The 21,998-nt window shown below is 40.9% G+C and overlaps 1 protein-coding gene and 1 long non-coding RNA gene across 6 annotated transcripts in view; one reads left to right on the top strand and one right to left on the bottom strand.

The window, feature by feature from the left end:
* Nucleotides 1-21,998, top strand: part of LOC132209539 (uncharacterized) — a 138,177-nt gene that overhangs the window by 64,361 nt on the left and 51,818 nt on the right. The gene's annotated exons all lie outside the window — the stretch shown is intronic.
* pdss2 (prenyl (decaprenyl) diphosphate synthase, subunit 2) overlaps nucleotides 20,641-21,998 on the bottom strand; it is a 257,335-nt gene continuing 255,977 nt past the window's right edge. For all 5 annotated transcript variants that reach the window (XM_059645248.1, XM_048530440.2, XM_048530442.2 and 2 more), the window contains one exon: nucleotides 20,641-21,711. In XM_059645248.1, the coding sequence (XP_059501231.1) occupies nucleotides 21,556-21,711 (156 nt within the window). In that variant the 3' untranslated portion in view covers nucleotides 20,641-21,555. The remainder of the gene's footprint in view (nucleotides 21,712-21,998) is intronic.

The raw sequence follows: 21,998 nt of genomic DNA, 5'->3' as shown, positions 1-21,998 counted from the left end.
GCCTTGTCACATTCCTATGATAAAATACATTTTATAAAAACACTGCTTGACTAAACAAAGTGCTTCTGAAACCATAATCTCCTCCCCCAAACTATCCAGGTTTAATTTTACAGCATCTCCTCTTGTTCTAGATTTACCCACCAGAGGGAATAATTTCTCTTTATTGACCCTATGATCTTATTCAGTGATATTAAACATCTCTTATCATCCTTAATATTCCATATTCAAGCAAATGCAAGCTAGATTTGTGCAACTCTGAACGTGAATTGTTCAAAGAATGATCATTGAGAGTCTCTTGAATTCACTTCAAAGTAAAAATCATAAACAGATTCTTTTATTGCAAAAATATACTTTATTCATTAAACAATCTTTATGTACATATACAGATATTACATCACTTATGAACAGTCTTTGCATCTCAAGAGAAAAAACAAACCTTGAATCTGATATTTCCTGCAGTTGCAACGGTCAAAGGCTTTTGTTACTCCTGCAGGACACTATTTACATACATTTACATACATTTACATTTAAGCAATGAGGGAGTCCAGTAACTGTACAGATTCTCATCGTACTTTGGCAGAAAGACCTTAGACGGTGGTCTGTCCCCACTGTGCCTTGGTGGCTGCTGCCCCAAGCTTTAGTGCATCCATCAGGAAAGTGCCAGCTGCGACACATAGTCGGGGTCAACTCTTTGCTCTGGAAGACCAATATGTTTTGGTCATACCAAAGTGCATCTATCACCGAGTTTATGGTCCTCCAGGCGCCGTCGATGTTTGTCTTGGGGTGCATCCTGTGGAACAGACCATACCGCACAGAGTCCTGCGTCACGGAGTTGCACTGGATTGACCTCGACAAAAACCTACGGCACTCCCCTCCAGACATCCTTTGCAAAGGCACATCCCACAAGGAGATGTATGGCAGTCTCAACCTCCTGCAGCCGCTTTGAAGGCAATGTGCAGTGGCACAGACTCTGGGCATACATGCAGGATCTCATAGGTAGTGCCTTTCTCACCACCAGTCAAGCAATGCCTTGGTGCTTATTGGAAAGTTCTGGAGGTGAGGCATTCTCCAAATGACAGTCTGCTCTAATGGACTTGTGGTCAAAAGTGTTTTCCTTTACAAATTTTTCCACAAAGGAACAGGTGATATGGAATGATCCAACTGCTTGGATCATTTTGTGGTAATGAAGCCAGTCCCATCCTTCACAACATAGGGGAAAGTATAACCTCAGTATGTAATGACACTTGGTGTGTGCATACCGAGGGTCTATGCACAGCTTGAAGCAGCCACACAAAAAGGTGGCCATCAGGATGAGGGTGATGTTAGGTACATCCATGCGGCCCCCATCCTTATCCAGAGCTTTGTACATAGTGTCCCTGTGGGCACAGTCTATCTTTGATCTCCAGATGAAGTGGAAGATGGCTCAGGTGACTGCAGTGGTGCAGCCTCAGGGAATAGGCCAGACCTATGCCATATACAACAACACTAAGAGTACCTCACACCTGATGACCAGGTTCTTATCTGCAATGGAGAGGAAGCTGTGTTCCCAAAAGTCCAGTTTCTGCCTCACCATGATAATCTGCTCCTCCCAAGTTTTTGCACACATCCCGTCTCCTCCCAACCAAATTCCCAGCAACTTTGGGTAATCTGTCCTGATGGTGATGGAGTTAAAGGTTCGTTTGATCCAGTTCCCAAAGAACGTGGTCTCACTCTTGCCTCAATTTGCCTTGGCTCCTGGGCCAGTTCAAACTGGTTGCAGATGCTCATGATTTTGTGCACTGACAACGGATCTGAGCAGAAAATGGCATGTACAGGGAAGCCTTGAGCTGTAGGCCTCCACTACCTGTATTAGTCAGCCATCTCAGACTCCCCATAGCCTATCTGATGGATTCTGCAAAAGGCTCTATACAATGGACAAGCAAGACAGCAGAGAGTAGTAAAAAGCAGAAACAGAGGGCACATGATTTGGTCCACAAAGGGAAATTCTGCACTGATTGTAATGAGCAGATCTTCTGGAAAGATATATATCACACTTAGTGTGCCTTTGGTTGAATCAGCATTATAAACAGCATAGAATTTTGGGCAAGTCTAACTATCATCTGAGTCCAGCAGCAAATGCAATCCTTTCAGTTAAAAACAATCAACTCTTAGAGACTTAAGAGAGATGTCGAGTTCTATATATAGAGATCACTTCTAGAATAGCTGATGTATTGTTCACCATTCATCACCTGCTGATTTATTAATTCAGATGCTTCAAGTTTAGTATTGATGACGTTAATCCAAACACTTTAGATCCACTGCAATCCACAATCTTAACTACTCTTTTAACATGGCACTTTCCATACATCTGACTTTGAGTGAACACCATTATAAAATCATGTGAGCTGCCTGAATGTAGAAATCTCCAGGAACAGTAAAGGGACATTAAATCTCAGAACCTCGAACTCTTCTTCAACAGAAGGCAGAATAGAGAGTGATCTTGTTTGGAGGTTTTAGAAAGTGGTAGCACATCCTGTAAAAAAAAACATTGAATGGGAGGAAGGTTAAAATGGAGCTGAAAGAAAGCTTTAGGGGACATATTATCAGGGAGACTAGCATCAAAGATTGGACAGAGGTGACAAGGCCTTTCTGATTATGTGACATGTTCTGGCGCATGAGTGAATGTATTTGTTGGAAAGGAGTGTGTCACAATAAAGATGATATGTCTCCTGTCAAAATTAAAGGTTATGCAAAGTGAGTTATTGGCACTGTGGAATGATTCAAGAGTTTACCAAACCCCACGTTATTTGGGGTTGTAAAAATCAATTGTATAGAAGTGACATGTTTTGCTTCAAAGTATTGAATCATAATACTTCCCAAGGCTAGTTTAAGCTATATTATATTTAAGATTATACTAACCTTCAGGCAGGGCATGTGGCTGTAATGTCCCTTGATGATTATCAATTAACTTGTAAGGAATTGTCAGTCCATGTTGGAATGGATGAGATAAAATTACAATGGTTTCTGGGACTATGTATAAGAATCAAAATCTGAAACTAAATTAGGATAAACAGTGGAGAATGATGTTGTGATCTGAAGAAATAATTTAAGTCAAACTGAACAAAGAATGACAAATGGAGTGGAGGAGGAGAATATGAAAACAGGGAGATCACGTTGGAACTTCCTAATTCATTCTCCAGCGCCCCAGACCATTCTGGGCAGTATGTTTAAGGAAAGACATGGAGACATTTGACAGCTATATATTTACCAAGACGTTCCCTGAGAGGAGAAACTGAGAGGAGCAGAGGTTAGAAAGGTTACGGGGTTGTTCCCTGTCAAATATACAGAATTCCTTAATAGAGGTTTTCAAGGCGATGAGAGACTTCAATAGATCATACAGAGAAAATAATGTCCTCTCTTCAGCGGTCATGGATTTCAACTCATTGGCAACACATCTGGAAGGGAGCTGAGGCGTAATGTCTTCACTGAGAGAGTTTTCAAGTTCTGGAACATGTTACCCGAAAAGATGAAGTAAGCTGATTGAAAAAGTCATTTTAAATGGATTTGAAACTTATAGGCTTACAGATAAAACGTACGGGCGATGGGTTTGATACAACTCTGCTCTCAAAAAGTCAGCACAGGTGTGATGGGCCAAATGGCCTCCAGTCCCATATGCTTCATTGATGTTATAAAATATAATGCTGTATGTAAGGTACTGATTGACAAGTAATGAACATGTAAGGTCAGCTTGCCAATGACGAGAATGTAATCAGCACAAAGAAGGGTCAATGATTAATAATGCCTGATATCTCAAATCTTAAACTATTTGGCAAATGAAAATGTTGGAATATACAGTTGGAACAGTAGGTTGTTTAGTTATAACAGTTATATTAAAATTTTACTGTAGTTACAACAAACCACTCCTCATATAATGAGTAAAAGTGCATTCACATGTTGTTATCTCATCATTTGAAGGGTGTCTGTATATTGTGGAGGGATTTAACATAAGCAAGAACGATGCAAAAGGGAAGATTGTATAAGAAAAGTTTGACAACACAATCAATCTGTTCCAGAGGGCAGCAGTGGATAATTTCGACATTGAACTGAAGTCCTTGCCTAAAGATTCAATATGCAGGCCCCTTACTCTGACCATCCGTATATATCTCAAATAGCCTTCTTATTTGTAACTACTTTTTAAAAACCTAATCAAATAAGGAAAGAATGTGCACTGCCTTGCACAAACTCATGATAGTCCAAGTGACCACACTTTTTGAAGTAGAATCAGCACTGCAAATTTACACACAGCAGGATGCCAAGAACAGCAATGAAGACAAGTAATTCTAAAATTTGTTTCATTGTTGTTTGAGGAAGAGATGTTGGCCCGCACACTAGGCGAACATTCGAGCTCCTTTTTCTAAAAGTGCAATGGTTTTACATCAGAGACAAACAGGGCTGCAGATTAATGCCTCATCAGAAAGAGTGTGTGAAATGCCACTTTATATTAGGCTTTCCAGTCTCTTTATTTTTCCCCATTTATAGGATGTGGAGATCCCTGTCAAAGCCAGAATTTATTGCTCATGACTAATTATCTTTGAGTGGTTAGCGGGGAGCTGCCTTCATAAGAAACTTTCACTGAAACGTATCCTGTGCAGATGTGTCCACACTTGAATTTAGGAGGAGTTTCAGTTTTCTGGCCCAGTGACAGTGAAGGAAAAGCAAAATATGCACAAGTCAGGATGGCGTGCAAGTTAAATGGGAAATTGCAGGGGCTGACGTCCTCAACTTTTAACCAAAGGACTATTAAAGGTGGTGGTTGTGATGCCAATCAAGTGAGCTTTTTTTTTCCTACATGGTGTCAAGATTCTTGAGTATTTTTGGAGGTATACTCATTCACGTAAGTGCAGAATATTCAAAGATCTTCCTGATTTATGCTTTGTAGACTTTGGGGAATCAGGAGGTGAGTTAACTGCCACTGAATTCCATTCGTTAACCTGCTTTTATAGCCATAGTTTTTATATGGCGGGTCCAGTTCAATTTCTGGTCGATGGTAACCTGCAGGATGTTTAAAGTGTGAGAGTGAGCAATAATAATCTCATTGATTATCAATGCTTTCAGCATGTTTTGGAGTTGATCATTGCCTGGCACTTGAATGGCAGAAATGTGACTTGCCAATTATCAGTCCAAGTTTTTGTTTATGTGGGCATGATGTGGACTTTGCTGTCTAGGCCAGCATTTATTGTCTAGTCTTAACAGTTCCAAGTCAACCACATTACGGTGAGTCTGAAGTCAAATGTAGCAAGACCGGGTAATGAAAACATTTCCCTTTCCAAAAGGACACAGTGAACCAAATGGGTCTTACCTTGATAATTACAATGGTTTCATGGTCATCATTAGAATCTTAATCCCAGGCTTTTATTGAATTCAATTTCACCGTCTCCTCTGTCAGGATTTGAACCCAGGTCCCTGGAACATTACCTGGATCTTTGGATTAATAGTCTAGAGGTAATACCACTAGACCGTAATCTCCCTGAATGTTGTCAAGATCCTACAGGATAAGAACACATTCTGCTTCATTAGAGTAGGAGTTGTAGATGAACCTGAGCACTGAGATCAGCAGCGAACTTTCCCACTTCTGACTTTATTATGGAGGGATGGTCATTCATGAAGCATTTGGGCATGGGACACTGCCCTGAGGAACTCCTGCAGAAATGTCCTGGAGCTGAAGTGACTGACCTTCAAAAACAACAGCCATCTTCTTTATTTCTAGGTATCACCCCAACCACTGAAGAGTATTCCTCTTAGTTTTATTGATTTCAGTTTTGCCAGGGCTCCCTGATGCCATACTCAGTCAAAAACAGCTTTGATGTCAAGGTCTGTCACTTTCATCTCATCAAAACTCAGCTCTTTTGTCCATGTCTGGCCCAACAGGAGCTGAGTGGCCCTGGCGGAACCCAAACTGGGCGTCACTAAGCAGGTGCTACTTGATAGCATTGTTGATAACATCTTCCATCACTTTACTGATGATCAAGAATAGACTGATGTGGGCAGTAATTGGCTGTGTTGGATTTGTCCTGCCTTTTATATATTGGACATACTTGGGGCAATTTTTCATATTGTCAGGTAGATGCCAGCATTGTAGCTGTACTGGAATAGCTTGGCATGCCTTGTTATGAAGAACACACCTTCAGCACTAATGCTGGAATGCTGTTGGGGCCTATAGCTTTTATATTAAATGGTTTCTGCCATTTCATGGTATCGTGAGTGGCTTGAATTGGGTGAAGCCTGGTTACTGAGATCTGGGGACATCAGAAGGATCTGAGATGGATCCCCTGTCTAGATACTTCCAACTGAACACGGGTACAAACCCATTATCATGGGCTTTTGGACTGTACTGTCATTCAGAGAAGGGAAATTTGTGAGGTCTCTTCTTCTTGTTCTCTTGCATAAGTTTCCACTACTGTTCACAGCTTGATGTGACAGGACTGCAGAACGTTGACCTGATCCATTGCTTGTGCCAATCTCTATCAATGATTACTTCCATGGATTGGCATGCAAGTAGGCTTGTGGGGTAGCTTCACCAGGTTGACACCCCATTTTTTGGTCGGCCTTTTGCTGCTCCTGGCATATGCTGTAGGAGATATGCCAAGCCATAAGGTTTCAGAGTATGGCTGGATACAACTTTCCTGCTTCTGATGGTCCATGAACTGCACCATCATGTATGGAATCCAAAGGTGTTTCTGTACCAAAGTATTGCGTAGGTTAATCATTGTGTTCTTAGCTTTGTATTGATCTGTTCTAGAAAACTTCTGTTATGAACCCTATCAAAAAGAATGGCTTTATGAATTTACTGGCTGGAAACCACTAACTGATCTTGTTATCTTTGTTAAGAACTCATGTAAACAGCGACCCTATTTTTTTGAAAAGCCTATTGCAATCAAATGAGGAGTGGGACAAGATGGGGGCCAATCTACCCCTTCTCGCCTGGTTGTAATGTATTGTAAAATAAAATATGCTTTTGCCATTGCCTATACCATCCCACTGTTCTTGCATTATTAATGCTTGAATGTCTAAAACTGCTGATCTGTACCTTCACAAAGTGCCACTGTATGGGACAAATATGATTGGTGATTCGCAAGCTCAAATGCATAACAAGGAACACTGAATAGCAGCTGAACAGTGAGGCCATGAATTGTGTTACCCCTTTGTACCACCTCCCATTTTCTAAAGTAAGCCAAAAAGGGGTTATTTTGCAAGAAAATTCCAGCATCTAGAATTGCAATGCCTGAGCTTGCTACCTTTTGACATGCAGCAAAGGAGGAAAAGACCAAGTATTCTGAAGGTCTGATTTTCCTCAGATAGTTGTGCCCTTTACCCGTGGCCAATGATAACAAAAGATTTTCAAGGATTAGATTCCTACACAAAATGTAAGCTGACATTTTCTACACCAAAACTGTAGAAGCTTAAAACCTACAAAATAGTTCAGTCAAAAAAAAAGCTGATCCTTGATGAGTTTTGAATCTTGACGGAATAAGTCCCTTTTTTAAACGGAACAGCCTCTTTTGTGCTGTGAAGATAATTCCGTCAGCAAACGCTATCAGGGCAGGGATGAAAGGAAAACATACAAAATTACACTGAGGTAGTGAGATTCCTCCCCCTTTCACCACCTGAAATGCTACTCAGTCCATGTTCTCTCCCCTCAGTAGCTCAGTAATGATTGGGAATGGGTCCCGTGACCTTTCTCTACAGTACGTTACATCAGTCTACAAAGAAACTAGGTTCAGCAAGAAAACTTTTATTTATGTTTTAAAGCTATATTTTATATACATTAGAGGTAGTATGAACTGCTGATGTTGGAATCTGAGATAACACAGTGTGGAGCTGGATGAACATAGCAGGCCAGGCAGCATCAGAGGAACAGGAAAGCTGATGTTTTGGGTCAGGACTCTTCTTCAGAAATGGGGAAAGGGAAGAGGAAGGGGGCTCTGAAATAAATAGAGAGGAGGGTGGGCAGTGATAGCAGGTAGGTAGTGGTGGGGATTGGTCAGTGAGATGGGAGGAGCCTATCCCAACTATCCACTCCTTCCACCTCACTGACCAATCCCCACCACTGCCTACCTACTTTCACCCTGACTAGCTTCATCCCCACCTCATTGTCCTGTCGGTCTTCTCTCCCACCTATCCCACCACTACCTACCTGTTATCACTGCCCCCACCCTATTTATTTCAGAGCCCCCTTTCCCTCTCCCATTTCTGAAGAAGGGTCCCGACCTGTAACATTAGCTTTCCTGCTCCTCTGATGCTGCCTGGCCTGCTGTGTTCCTACAGCTCCACACTGTTTTATGTACATATATAGTCTGTGTGTGTGTGTGTAAAGAAGAATAGTTTAGCCTTGAAATGGGCACTCATTTTCAATTGATCATTTAGTTTCTAACCTCTTCACATGTCACATGCTAACAGCTAGTGTCCAACTAAAATAGAAAATTGGAGTTGCTGTCAGGGATAGGGAAAATCACCAGCACTTGTCGAATATGTTTAACATCTGTACACATTTGCAACCAATTAAACCCTGTAATTTAACTTTCAAGTCTCTTGTTTAAATCCAGTAAACACCATCTGCAAAGCATTGCCGTATGTAATATTTGTAATCAATTCAGAGTATTAAATCAGACATTTTACAGTAAAATACATTTCATGCTTTCATTCCAGTCAAACAGTGCTTAAGTTTTTAATGAAAAACCTGAGCTCTCCATTTCTGTGCTCAGAAATTAACTTTCACAAACTATGAAGTACAGTAAATACCATCTGTGAAAACGGAAGTGATGTTTTCAATCATTAACACATTTAGGGAACAGCAACAAATTTTCATTAAAAATATTTGCCATTTTTAGGCAACTAGACACTACCCAAGTTTAACAGAACACATGTCCATTAGACTTCATCCATAAAATTTTACTCGTAAATATATCTGCTTTTTGATTGTCTGTTTGTTTCAAATTTTAAGAACAATATTATACATTTGTTTTTAATTAGAAAGCTTAAACTCAAGGGGGAGGTTAGCTTTAGGGTTCTTCTTTGGCATCTGCCAGTGCAGTAGATGTGAACTCACAGGCACCAATGTTGCTGATGATTCAGGATTGTCTTAAAGAATAACCTCTGTCCTGGATATTGTCACAGGTAGTATAGGAGAGAAGTCACAAAACTACAAAAATTGTGACTTCTTGTTCATTTTATTTGAACACTATTGTTCATTTTTGTCATTGACTAGGCCAGACCTCTTCAAAATATTTTTAGAAAATAGCCTAGACCTTAACTTTTTCTTATTTTAAAGGTAGATGTGAAATGCTGTGGTCCAGATGTGATGTGACTGCTCAGACTACTCGATGCTAAGCAAAACACAACTTGTTTAAACACTATAGTTAAAATATAAACTTAAGGAAGAGGAATTTAGAATTACTTAATTATTGGAAAACTTCACCAAATAATAGATACAGTATATATTACTAATTAACTGTTCCAATCTAGAAACATCTCAAACTTACTACTTGGCAAAAAGACCAATTCAGACACAGATTCTTACATGCAGTTCTCCAATCGAGGAGGAAGAAACATAAAGAGAAAGTTCAGGGAGAATAGCAGTGAGGAATCACTGAAGCTTTCGTCTCTTTTGAGACCCCAAAGGCTTCTTTCGCTACTGAAAAAAAAACCCAGAAATCTGGATCTGGATGAGCTGGCCACACCCATTGAGGCTACTTACAACTTTAAAAAAAATCCAAAGGCCCCACAAGTTGTTTACTTAAGTCGTCTTCAGTAGCCAGTTTGGTGCCTCTGCCTTACAATCTGTCTTCAAAGAAAGACAAAATACCTTTTAAAGTAACAAGGTGTAGAGCTGGATGAACACAGCAGGCCAAGCAGCATCAGAGGAGCAGGAAGGCTGACGTTTTGGGCCTAGACCCTTCCTCAGAAATCAATTCCCAATGGACTACAGTCCACATTTAGGCCTTCCCAATTTGGAAGGATGCCTTTTAAAATGAAAGCATTGCCACATTACTTATAAATACGTTGGAGGTGAAGAAAAAGCTGTTTGATTGGATGGGGCTGCTGGAACGCATTGGGCTAAATCTTCAGGAATTTGTCCAGCAGCAGCTTGTGAGCCCACAAACACATAGAAGCATGCAAAATAGGAGTGGGAGTAAGAGAATTAGCTGATCAAGCTGATTTCAGCATTCATTGAGATTGTTGTCCTTATTTCTGCCTTAAATGGGATTATCTCATTTTGAAACTGTACTTTAGCTTTTCCCCAAGGGAAACCACCCCTTCTGTATTTAATTTTTAGTGACAATTAGTGACAATGAAAGTCTACATTTAGAATGATTAGACAGTTGGTGTCCAAAGTCCCAGGAAGGTGGTGAGAACGTTGTGCGGTAAGCAATTATGTTTTAAACTCACCACTTGCCTTCAAGATTAAGCTTAAGTGTCAAGGAAAGCTAATGCACATTCCTACTAAGGCACGTGTGATTTACATTATCATAGAGATGGCTGTTGCCAGGGTGTCTTCCATCACAGCGCATACCCAAGCGGTTATTCTCAGATTCAGTTAAATGTAGTTAAGGGAAGACTTGGCAACAGCTATTTGCTTAAATATGATAATTTATTAAGTAATAATAAAAGACAAAAAAAAAGTAACATTTATTAAGTAAATAAAAAGAATGAAAGAGAGAGGAAGGAAACAATAAGCCTCACGCCCTTCAGTCCAACGGGGTCCCCTCGATCAACAGGCGGTCTGGAGGCTGAGCTTGTTTCCGGCACCAGTCCGAGGTGAAGTTCAACAACTTGCATCGAAACTCTGTCTCTCTTATGCAGTGTACCAAATGGCAAGGCACAGAAAAAAACAACTACAGAAGCCAAAACTTAAGGCCAGTACAGAGAAACAGGCTACAGGTGTCACCTTCAGCCCATCGAGGAATGCTCACGGGATTCCTTCAAGGTCATGCAGTTTATCAAGTATCATCATTAGCTTTCCCAGCCTATTTCCCCATCCCATGCAATCTATTTGCTCGTGCAGCTATCGAATATCATTATTAACTTTTGACTCTTCGGCCCATCCTATACATTCCACCCCGATAATATTTGACAGCGCATGTTATAATTGCAAATGCAGATGTAAATCAACGACAGTCATACGAGATTGTACAATAAGTGTGTAAACTACACTAGAAGATTAAAACAACAATGAAAATAACTAGTATCAACACAAACAATGCAACAATAGGATGTATCAGCAAATAATGATGATCAGATAACGATCACAGTGGCATCTGTGGACTGACCCTTAAATATATATCTACTCCTGATGTGTGGATATAGTAAGTTGTGCCACCTGACTAAGTTGACCAGAATATTGTCTGCATTTTTTTTACAGTTAATCTAGTTACATAATTTGCTTTAAAATTTAGTATTTTCCAGATTCAGGTCCCTTAATTTGTGTTTTATTCTTAAACCCTCCAGTTCCCTATCCATAGATCACCTCATCCAGTAACAGTAAAATAACATTATACATGGAACTCAAACTGTCTCCAGCTCCCTTCATCTGTATCCATCCTGAGGATACTTCTCCAATGTGTTTCCTTCCCTGCCAATTTTATGAACTATTGTATCATTGAGTGGCAACTACCATCATATGCGAGAAGCCCCACTTCGAGCTACAGTATATATGGGATCAACAATATAGCTCTAACATTCATCAGGCTTCACCTTCAGCTTGTGCTTCCTGCATTTTATTTTTCCCGGTGTTCCCTTACCACAGACTCCTACGCCACCCGAGTCTTAGCTCAGCCTTCTTTCACATAACCATCCTAATACATGACAGTTTCATCTGCTGGTTTAGTCGTACAAATGTGCAAGATAGGGTATCAGTATGACATCTGATGGGCCCTTTCACCCAGTCCATTATTAATCCTCCCAGAGCCTATATTCTTTCATTTCTGTAACATTTTGTCACTAAAACCAATCACACTTTTTATTTTGATTATAATTTTTTATATTCTTTCCACTAAAACTGCTTTCATTGTTTTAAATTCAGTTTCTGTATGGATTTAGTGACAGTGTCTTATTGTTTAAACTACGTTTTTGTGCTCTTCCAAGCCACAGTAATTCTTTTGTCAAGTGGATGCACATGTCTGAGACCCATTCTTCAGTTCATGTTTTTTACCATCTCATGTTTGTTACCTCCGAGGTAAAGATTCACTTTTGCACACTGACATCAGTGTCCCAAGACTATGTCACATTTTCTTGACTTCTACATGATCCTATCAAATGACCTATAAGGTTTTACTTATCTCTCTACATATGGTCCCAATGCCTCAGGTAGTGCTTAGTCACTAATTCAATCTTACTTTAAAATAAGACAAGGACACAAACATCACCAAGGGAAAGCTATTGGTTTGATACTCTCATCTAAAGTTCTTTTTCACTAAAATGCATTTTAACCTTAATTGCCATCTCAACCCATTATTCTAACATTTTTTTCTTCTGCCACCAGTTTCCACCCGTAATTATTTTATTTCATCCAATTTTACAATTTAACAATTACCAGCTTATCTAATTCCAGAGATCTGCCTTAATCTATAGAATTCTTGTAACACTTTAAAACAGGAGTCAAACATTTCTGATTGATTCAGGCACGACATACTTTGTTAGTTCTTTTTCTAAGATGACCTACCTTTTTAAAGTTACATGATGACTCATTCTAGATATTTCATATATCTCTACATAAATTTGTCCAAGTTCAATATTTTGCTTACTCCCTTAAAGTCACTGACCATTTTTGTGTATTGAAACCATTGAGACTGAGTCCATGCATTTCATCATTTCTCAGCATCCCTTTAAACTTTCGGGTAACTGTCCCATTTAAATGTTTTAGAATACCAGTGCATTTGATTCTTAATATAGTTTTTGTCATCATGTGCTTAAGTGTACCCAGGCTCAGTGGTTTTGTGATTGCATACACTCATTACAATTAATATTTCCACAGCATTTCCCCAACATTGAAACGTGTTTTTGATGAATGGCTCGATGAGTTGAGGGTGCCTGATCCATCACTGTATTGCAACGTTGAAATTATGCAGCCTTCAGTGTCTTCAATTTCTTAGAAAAATCAAACAAGCTCCATCCATTCCATGTCAAGCAATCAATTAGTATTATGCCAGAACGGGTTCAGTAAAGGGGTGGGGCGTAAACTCCTGCATGTAATTACATCATCCACCTGTCCTCCTCCTTAAAGGAAGGAAAAGCCCACCCCTTTCTTATACCTGCATTTCCTAAACTCCTCACACACACCGAGCTGCAATTTCAACATTCCAGTTTCTCGATCGTTGGATATTAACAATGAGTCAATCTTATCATCTGGAATCAAAGATTCACTCGTGTTAAAACAGTATTTGGAAGTTCACTTGGGCCAGAAATGAAATTCCAAACATGGTAATTTCCAGGATTAAAATCTATCCAAGATTCTCGCTGGCTTTATTTTTTCCAATCAATTTTAATCACCTATGACTAATTTCAAGAAATGAATTTTTACCGTGCTTTAAGATACAAATTCTAGATTGCAGATTTTTACTTTACACAATCACTGATGATTTCTTAAAGGGACATTACATTAACCACACATACTTCACACAGATACAGGCACACAACATACTTACAAATTATAATACATTCCCAAAATACAAACTAAAACTTCAAAGTATCCCCAGATCTCAAGCTCCAGGGCACAAAAAGACACAGAGACGAGGAGAACCACCACTTTGACTGGGACGACACCAAGATTCTGAGACAGGCTAGGCAGAGACAGGCATGAGAATTCCTAGAAGGCTGGCACTCCACGAAGGATGTTATTAATAAACACATTGAATTTGACCCCATATACGTTCCATTACGAAGGAAAACCTGAAGTGAGGCAATCCATCTGAACGGACCCCAGAGTTTGAAAACCAGGCAAGAAAATACACTCAGAGATAATGGGAACTGCAGATGCTGGAGATTCCAAGATAATAAAATGTGAGGCTGGATGAACACAGCAGGCCAAGCAGCATCTCAGGAGCACAAAAGCTGACGTTTCGGGCCTAGACCCTTCATCAGAGAGGGGGATGGGGGGAGGGAACTGGAATAAATAGGGAGAGAGGGGGAGGCGGACCGAAGATGGAGAGTAAAGAAGATAGGTGGAGAGAGTGTAGGTGGGGAGGTAGGGAGGGGATAGGTCAGTCCAGGGAAGACGGACAGGTCAAGGAGGTGGGATGAGGTTAGTAGGTAGTGGGGGGTGCGGCTAGGGGTGGGAGGAAGGGATGGGTGAGAGGAAGAACCGGTTAGGGAGGCAGAGACAGGTTGGACTGGTTTTGGAATGCAAATACACTAACGCTTCATCAGAGGCTGCACTGAGAATGTTACCCAGAATGGTAAAGAAACATCTATGAAACAAAAAAACCAGCTCAGTGAGCCAACCAACCTCAACACTCACAACCCGAGCTACAGATCTGCTCTAAAACCTTACAAAGACACAAATTATACGGGGTGACATTTAGCAACCAACAAAGGTGCATTCAAACCAGACGACAAAGAGTTAACATTTCTACAATATCCAGTGCACTTGCACAGCACAAAAAGCTGAACTCCAGTTATAACCTGTCCTCCATCCTTACAGGGGTCCTAATTATGCCAGCATGCTAGCTACAGACCCAAATCCAGAGTCTCCCACATTCTACCCTGGAATGCAGAAGGTCTACGGTGCATCACATTGATTTTCCCTTCTCTTAGACATTTTCACAAATCCCATCCCTTGCCACTAAAAATGTCTTGGATCACAGCGTGTATCCAAGCGGTCCTTTTCAGATTTGGTTAAATGTAGTTAAGAGAGTAGGCTTGATAACAGTCATTTTCTTAAATATTGAGTAATAATAAAAGGGAAAAAAAGGCAAGAAACAATAAGCCTCACACCCTTCAGGCCGTCGGGGTCCCCTCGATTGACAGCCGGTCTGGAGGATGAGCTTGTTCCTGGCATCGTCCACCATCCCGATCCAGTGAAGCTCAACAACTTGGGACAAAACTCTTTCTCTCTCTCTCTCGTACAGTGTAACAAATGGCAAGGCACAGAAAAACATAACTCGAGAAACAAAAATTTCAGGCCAGTACAGAGATACAAGTTACAGATGTCGTTTTCAACCCATAGAGGAATGTTCACAGGATTCCTTCAAGGTCATGCGGCTTGTCGAGTATCATCATTAGTTTCCTCAGCCTATTTCCCCATCCTATACAATCTATCTTCTCATGCAGCTGTCGAATATTATCATTAGCATTTAGCTGTTCAGTCCATCCCATACAGAGGGGAAGGACTTCTCCGGTATCTCTGAAAATTCCCAGTCTGCCAGGATCTAAGAGGAACAAGCAGCTCCTTACTGTAAATCTATGGTTCTTGGTTATTGATCCCTCCAACATGGAAAAAAGTTCCTTCCTAACTATCTAAGCTTTTCATGGTACGTACATCTCAATCACGTACCCCCTCAATATCCTCCACACTGAGAAAAAACAAATCCAATCTATCCAGAGATAATGGGAACTGCAGATGCTGGAGAATTCCAAGATAATAAAATGTGAGGCTGGATGAACTGTGTTCATCCAGCCTCACATTTCCATCCAGCCTCACATTTTATTATCTCCAATCTATCCAGTCTCTCCTCATAACTGAAACCTTCCAGGCCAGGCAGCATCCTGGGAAATCTCCTCTGCACCCTTCCCACTGTGATCGCATCCTTCTTACAATGTGAATTCCGGAACTACACACAATACTGTTAAATGTAACTTGACCATTGTTTTATACGTGTCATTGGTTTTGTGGTTGAGACACAGGTTCAGTTCTTAACATGGTAACAAACGGAATTTAAATTCAATTAATTAATAAATATCTGTAATGGAAAACTAGTTGTGTCTCAGTAATGGTGACCATTGCTTGTCTTAAAAATTTACCTCATTTACTGTTGGGGGAAGGAAGTATTCGGTCTTTATGATTTTAGGTTTACAGCAATGTGGTTGACTCTTAATTGCCTCCTGAAAGGACAAAGCACTTAAGTCAAGAGCAACTGCAGATGGATAACAAACGCTGACCTTGCCAGTGAGGTGCCATATTTAAAAAAAGTAGTCTCCAGCAATCATCACTTTGTGTCAGCTACTATTGAAGAACATGGACCTTACTGAAATTTTCTTATCGGCTAGTTGCCAAATTGCACTTTTCCTTGGAATTTATCATTGTACATCTGTGCTCCACAGATGAGAATTGCAACTACCTAAAAATAGAGGAATGGAAAGCTTCAGTCCTGAGGACAGATAAACAGAGGACAAAAGGAAGATCTATTACCCTGGCCGTTTTGGTTTACAGAGGGTCTCTGCAGTCAATCAGGGAAAAGGTTTGGATAAAAACAAGATTGCATTGTGTATGGAAAGAAAATACTGCAGATGCTGCAAATCTGAGAGAGGATAGAGAGAATGCTAAAGATTGCTCAGCAGGTTTGGCAGTGTCTGCAAAGAGAAACAATTAACACCTCGAGTCTGATATGATTCTTCTTCAGAAATGGACTACATTACATTCCTGCTTCAACCTTCAGGAAGAAAAGTGAGAAAGGAAGAAACTTCCAGTCACAGAACTAAAATAGCACTAGGGAAGTTTATAACCATATTGCAAAATAGAACTTAAAATTGTGAAGTTGTATACATCACAGTAACTAAGTTGTAGGACAAGGTATCAAAGAGGAACTAATAGAAGCTCATCAAAAGGGTGCAGTGATTATCATGAGGGATTTTAACCTAGCCTAGAAAAATCAGACGGGAAAAATTGATTTAGATGAGGAATTTGTTGAATGTTTTTAGGATAATTGGTTAAATCAGCATGTTACAGCATCCACCAGAAAGCAGGCTACACAAGACCTCGATAATAAAGTGTGAAGCTGGATGAACACAGCAGGCCAAGCAGCATCTCAGGAGCACAAAAGCTGACGTTTCGGGCCTAGACCCTTCATCAGCGAGGGGGATGGGGTGAGGGAGCTGCAATAAATAGGGAGAGAGGGGGAGGTGGACCGAAGTTGGAGAGAAAAGAAGATAGGTGGAGAGGAGTGTATAGGTGGGGAGGTAGGGAGGGGATAGGTCAGTCCAGGGAAGATGGACAGGTCAAGGAAGTGGGATGAGGTTAGTAGGTAGGAAATGGAGGTGCGGCTTGGGGTGGGAGGAAGGACGGGTGAGAGGAAGAACAGGTTAGGGAGGCAGAGACAGGCTGTGTGATGCAGTGGGGGGAGGGGATGAACTGGGCTGGCTTGGGGATGCAGTGGGGGAAGGGGAGATTTTGAAGCTGGTGAAGTCCACATTGATACTATTAGGCTGCAGGGTTCCCAAGCGGAATATGAGTTGCTGTTCCAGCAATCTTCGGGTGGCATCATTGTGGCACTGCAGGAGGCCTATGATGGACATGTCATCTAAAGAGTGGGAGGGGGAGTTGAAATGGTTCGCGACTGGGAGGTGCAATTGTTTATTGCAAACCGAGCGGAGGTGTTCTGCAAAGCGGTCCCCAAGCCTCCGCTTGGCTTCCCCAATGTAGAGGAAGCCACACTGGGTACAATGGATACAGTATACCACATTGGCAGATGTGCAGGTGAACCTCTGCTTAAAATGGAAAGTCATCTTGGGGCTTGGGATACGGGTGAGGGAGGAGGAGTGGGGGCAAGTGTAGCACTTCCTGCGGTTGCAGGGGAAGGTGCCGGGTGTGGTGGGGTCCCAGGCCCCAAGATGACTTTCCATACTAAGCAGAGGTTCACCTGCACATCTGCCAATGTGGTATACTGTATCCATTTGTACCCGGTGTGGCTTCCTCTACATTGGGGAAACCAAGCAGAGGCTTGGGGACCGCTTTGCAGAACACCTCCGCTCGGTTCGCAATAAACAATTGCACCTCCCAGTCGCGAACCATTTCAACTCCCCCTCCCATTCTTTAGATGACATGTCCATCATGAGCCTCCTGCAGTGCCACAATGATACCACCCGAAGGTTGCAGGAACAGCAACTCATATTCAGCTTGGGAACCCTGCAGCCTAATGGTATCAATGTGGACTTCACCAGCTTCAAAATCTCCCCTTCCCCCACCGCATCCCAAAACCAGCCCAGTTCGTCCCCTCCCCCCACTGCATCACACAACCAGCCCAGCTCTTCCCCTCCACCCACTGCATCCCAAAACCAGCCCAGCCTGTCTCTGCCTCCCTAACCTGTTCTTCCTCTCACCTATCCCTTCCTCACACCCCAAGCCGCACCTCCATTTCCTACCTACTAACCTCATCCCACCTCCTTGACCTGTCCGTCTTCCCTGGACTGACCTATCCCCTCCCTACCTCCCCACCTATACTCTCCTCTCCACCTATCTTCTTTTCTCTCCATCTTCAGTCCGCCTCCCCCTCTCTCCCTATTTATTCCAGAACTCTCACCCTATCCCCCTCTCTGATGAAGGGTCTAGGCCCGAAACGTCAGCTTTTGTGCTCCTGAGATGCTGCTTGGCCTGCTGTGTTCATCCAGCTTCACACTTTATTATCTTGGATTCTCCAGCATTTGCAGTTCCCATTATCTCTGATACACTAGACCTCGTTTTGACTGAGATAGGATTAATTACTGACCTCATATTGAAAGGCCCTGGGTAATATTCCAGAAAATGTAGAATTGCTACATTCTGACAAATTTTTAAAATTCCCAAGGCATAGACTCATCATCTGTCGTTAACTAAAAAAAGTCAAAAATAGTATCAAACTCAAAAAGACATATGCTTGTGCAAAGATTGGTGGTGTGTCACAAGATTGGACAGAATGCAATCAAAATGAAAGAAATTACAAAAAGATTTATAAGGTGGGGAGTGGATGAGAGCACAAAAGTTAGCCAGAAGTATAAAATCATTTTTCAAGTACTTAAAAGGAGAGTACCAAAGTAAGTGTTGATCCTGTAAAAAAAAATCAATCTGGAGAATTAGAAATGGGAGATAGATAGATGATAAACAAATTGAACAATTATTTTGCATCAGTCTTCACTCGAGAGGGTACAAGTGGTTCCCTGGAAATAGCCAATAAATCAGGATTGGAAAGGTTGGGAGGAATTCAAGAAAATTACAATTACTGGGGAAGCAGCATTGAGTAAGTTGTTGGAACTGTGAGTTGGCAAGTTCCCATCTCTTGATGCATGACAACCTAGGCTTAAGTAATAGCTGGTTTCATAGCTGATGCATTGATTTTAATTTCCCAAAACTCATTGGATTGAAGAAACATTCATTTAGATTTGAAAATAGCTAATGTAACTTCTATATTTGAAAAGGGAGGCAGAAGGCAGGAAACTACAGGCCTGTTAGCTTAGCATCTGTCATAGGGTAAATGTTAGAAACTGTACAGAGCCTTGAGAGGCCACAACTGGAACACTGAGTACAGTACTGGTCACCTTGGTCACAGCAGCATGTTAATGCACTGGAAACAGTTCAGAGAAGCTTTACTAGGCTAACACCTGGAATACGTTGACTGCCTTGTTAGGAAAGGCTAGACACACTACGGAAATCTGGAAGAGTCATAGATGACTTACCAGAACATATAAGATCCTGAGGGAATTTCAAAGGACAGATACAGAAAGGATATTTCCTCGCGTGAGGGGAATCTAGAACCAGAGGTTATAGTTTAAAAATAAGGGTTTGCCCATTTATGACAGAGAAAAGGTAACATTTTTTGCTTTAAGCGTTGAAAATCTTTGGAATTCCCTTTCACACATAATAGCAAGTGCAGAATCTTTAATTCCTTTTATGGTAGAGGTAAATAGATTCTTCATTACCAAGGGGATGGATGATTATCAGGATATTTAGGTGAGGTGAGGTTAAAATGAAATCAGCCACAATCTCATTGAATCGCAGAGCAACCTTTTGTTCCTTGTTCGTAACTAAGCTCGTAAAATATAAATCTACAACAAATGGGCTACATGTACAACCTGGTATATTCCCTTCTGGAATACCTGACTGTGTAAGGATATGCCATTGGAAAAGGTAAACGTTAACTTTACAGAAATTTGTTTTTATAGTCTGTTGAAAACACTGAGGAGAGAGTATGAAAAATTGCTGGAAAAAAGCAGCCCAAGTCAAACGAAGATGTCTTTTTGTCAGGAATCAGGAAAAAAGTAAACAAATCTAACTATCTGAGTGAACTTTGTAATGAAATCTGCTTGCTGTGCTAGCTATCCTCAGATTAAAGTTGAGCTGTAATTACACCACCGAAGAAAGGTAGCTTAGTAGCAATCCAGACCATTTATGTAAACTCAGCCTTCTTGTCAACGTTGTTCTCAGGTTGCAAGAATGCAAACCACAAAAATCATCTCTATGAACAAAATAGAGACAGTGTCAATTCACAGACTGGATATCCCATATACTGCTACTGTCATTGTGTGCTTCACTGTGCAAGACTTTTGTAAGTCCTAAGGTTAAAAAGAGACTTATTTCCAATTGCTTTTCTCAGCATGAACATGACAATGGTGCAAGATTAATGGAAAGAATATTCAGGCGTGAGAGATACATTTTGCTGATTGCATTTTATTATGAAACAGATTTCAATCAAAGCACAGATGTAATTACAAAATGGTTTTCTTGGAAACACGTAGATCAGGCACGCCCTAATTAATAAAACTACTATCTTGATCAATTAATAAACAAATTATCTATTTACTGCTGTAATATTACACTGTTAAGAGTAACACTTGGTTGAAGGTAAAAACCTGGGCTTTCCGAATAAATGGGAAATACCAAAAGACAAATCAACAGTACAAAAAATGGTGAAAAGAAATCAAATTGAATGATCACTGTAATGTTTTTAAGAAGTTCAACATTTTAATTCAAAAGACCATCTTTTACACAATTCACAAGTAGGAGCTTTGACAGTTTACCATCTTTTGAGCTGCTATACTGTTTGCACAGCTCCAGGCAAAATCTCTATCCTTGCAATTGCCCTGCATGGTGATAAATTGGACTATTATTCAGATATGGCAGATCCATCAGGCAGGTTACGAAGTGTTTCTCGCAACACCTCCAGTCTCACTGTAAGTCTCCCCCCGAGCCTGCCCCAAGCTCCGTCCTCCAAGTGTAGGGGAAAACCACAGGCCACCAGTGTGGCGCCATCCTTGGTTGCGTCCAATCAATACGGCCTTATTTCCTGTCCATTTGCTGAGGTCACAGCAGCAAATCTCATTAATTATTTCTGCCCTTGCTGCCTCCTGTGTGCTTCTGCCTTAACAAGGGAAAACTGTTTGACCTTTCTACAAATTTGTTTACAGGCATGCAAGGAGAGGTAGGGGAAAAGACTTTGTGAACCTGCGTTGTTTCGCTGATTTCTTAAAAAAAACCTTTCTCTTATCGCTTTGCAACATTTCTGTCAGTACAAACCATTCATTTCTTTTTTGAAAGACGGATTAAGTAGCAGGTCTCACCGACAGTTTCTGCAGATAGATTATCGTTTGATTTTGCTGCGTGTGAGATTTTTCCTTTCAGAATTTGGTCACAGCGTTAACAATCTTTTCCAGAGTTGATCTGGCTTCAGAAGTAGGGAGGAATCGGAGGGCTTCCAAAGCCCGCTTTCCATGGTAACGGCATAAATCAAGAGATGAACTCACACCTTTCCCAGTTTTGATTATTTGATGCAGCTACAGTGGAAAGAAAAATAAAGAACTTGTGTAAGTTCACATTTGATAAAAACTGTACTGCAGAATAAGTAGCTGCCATCTATATTAAAGCAAACATGATCCAGTCAGTCTCTATGATATAATCCATTGATACTAATGTGCTACCTCTATTTTAATACATTTAATAAAGATAAGCGTTTTCATCAGTTTGACCAACAAGTTCTGTGTTCTCACTTGTAAAATAAAGCTTTTGCAGGCAGGTGTTAAGTACCTGCAGTGCATGATGAAGAACGTAAAGATACATTCCT

This window comes from Stegostoma tigrinum, chromosome 4, assembly GCF_030684315.1.
Source record: "Stegostoma tigrinum isolate sSteTig4 chromosome 4, sSteTig4.hap1, whole genome shotgun sequence".
Classification (NCBI taxonomy): Eukaryota; Metazoa; Chordata; class Chondrichthyes; order Orectolobiformes; family Stegostomatidae; genus Stegostoma; species Stegostoma tigrinum.
Note: the sequence above shows the minus strand (reverse complement) of the source record. Positions and strands in the feature narration are given on the sequence as shown.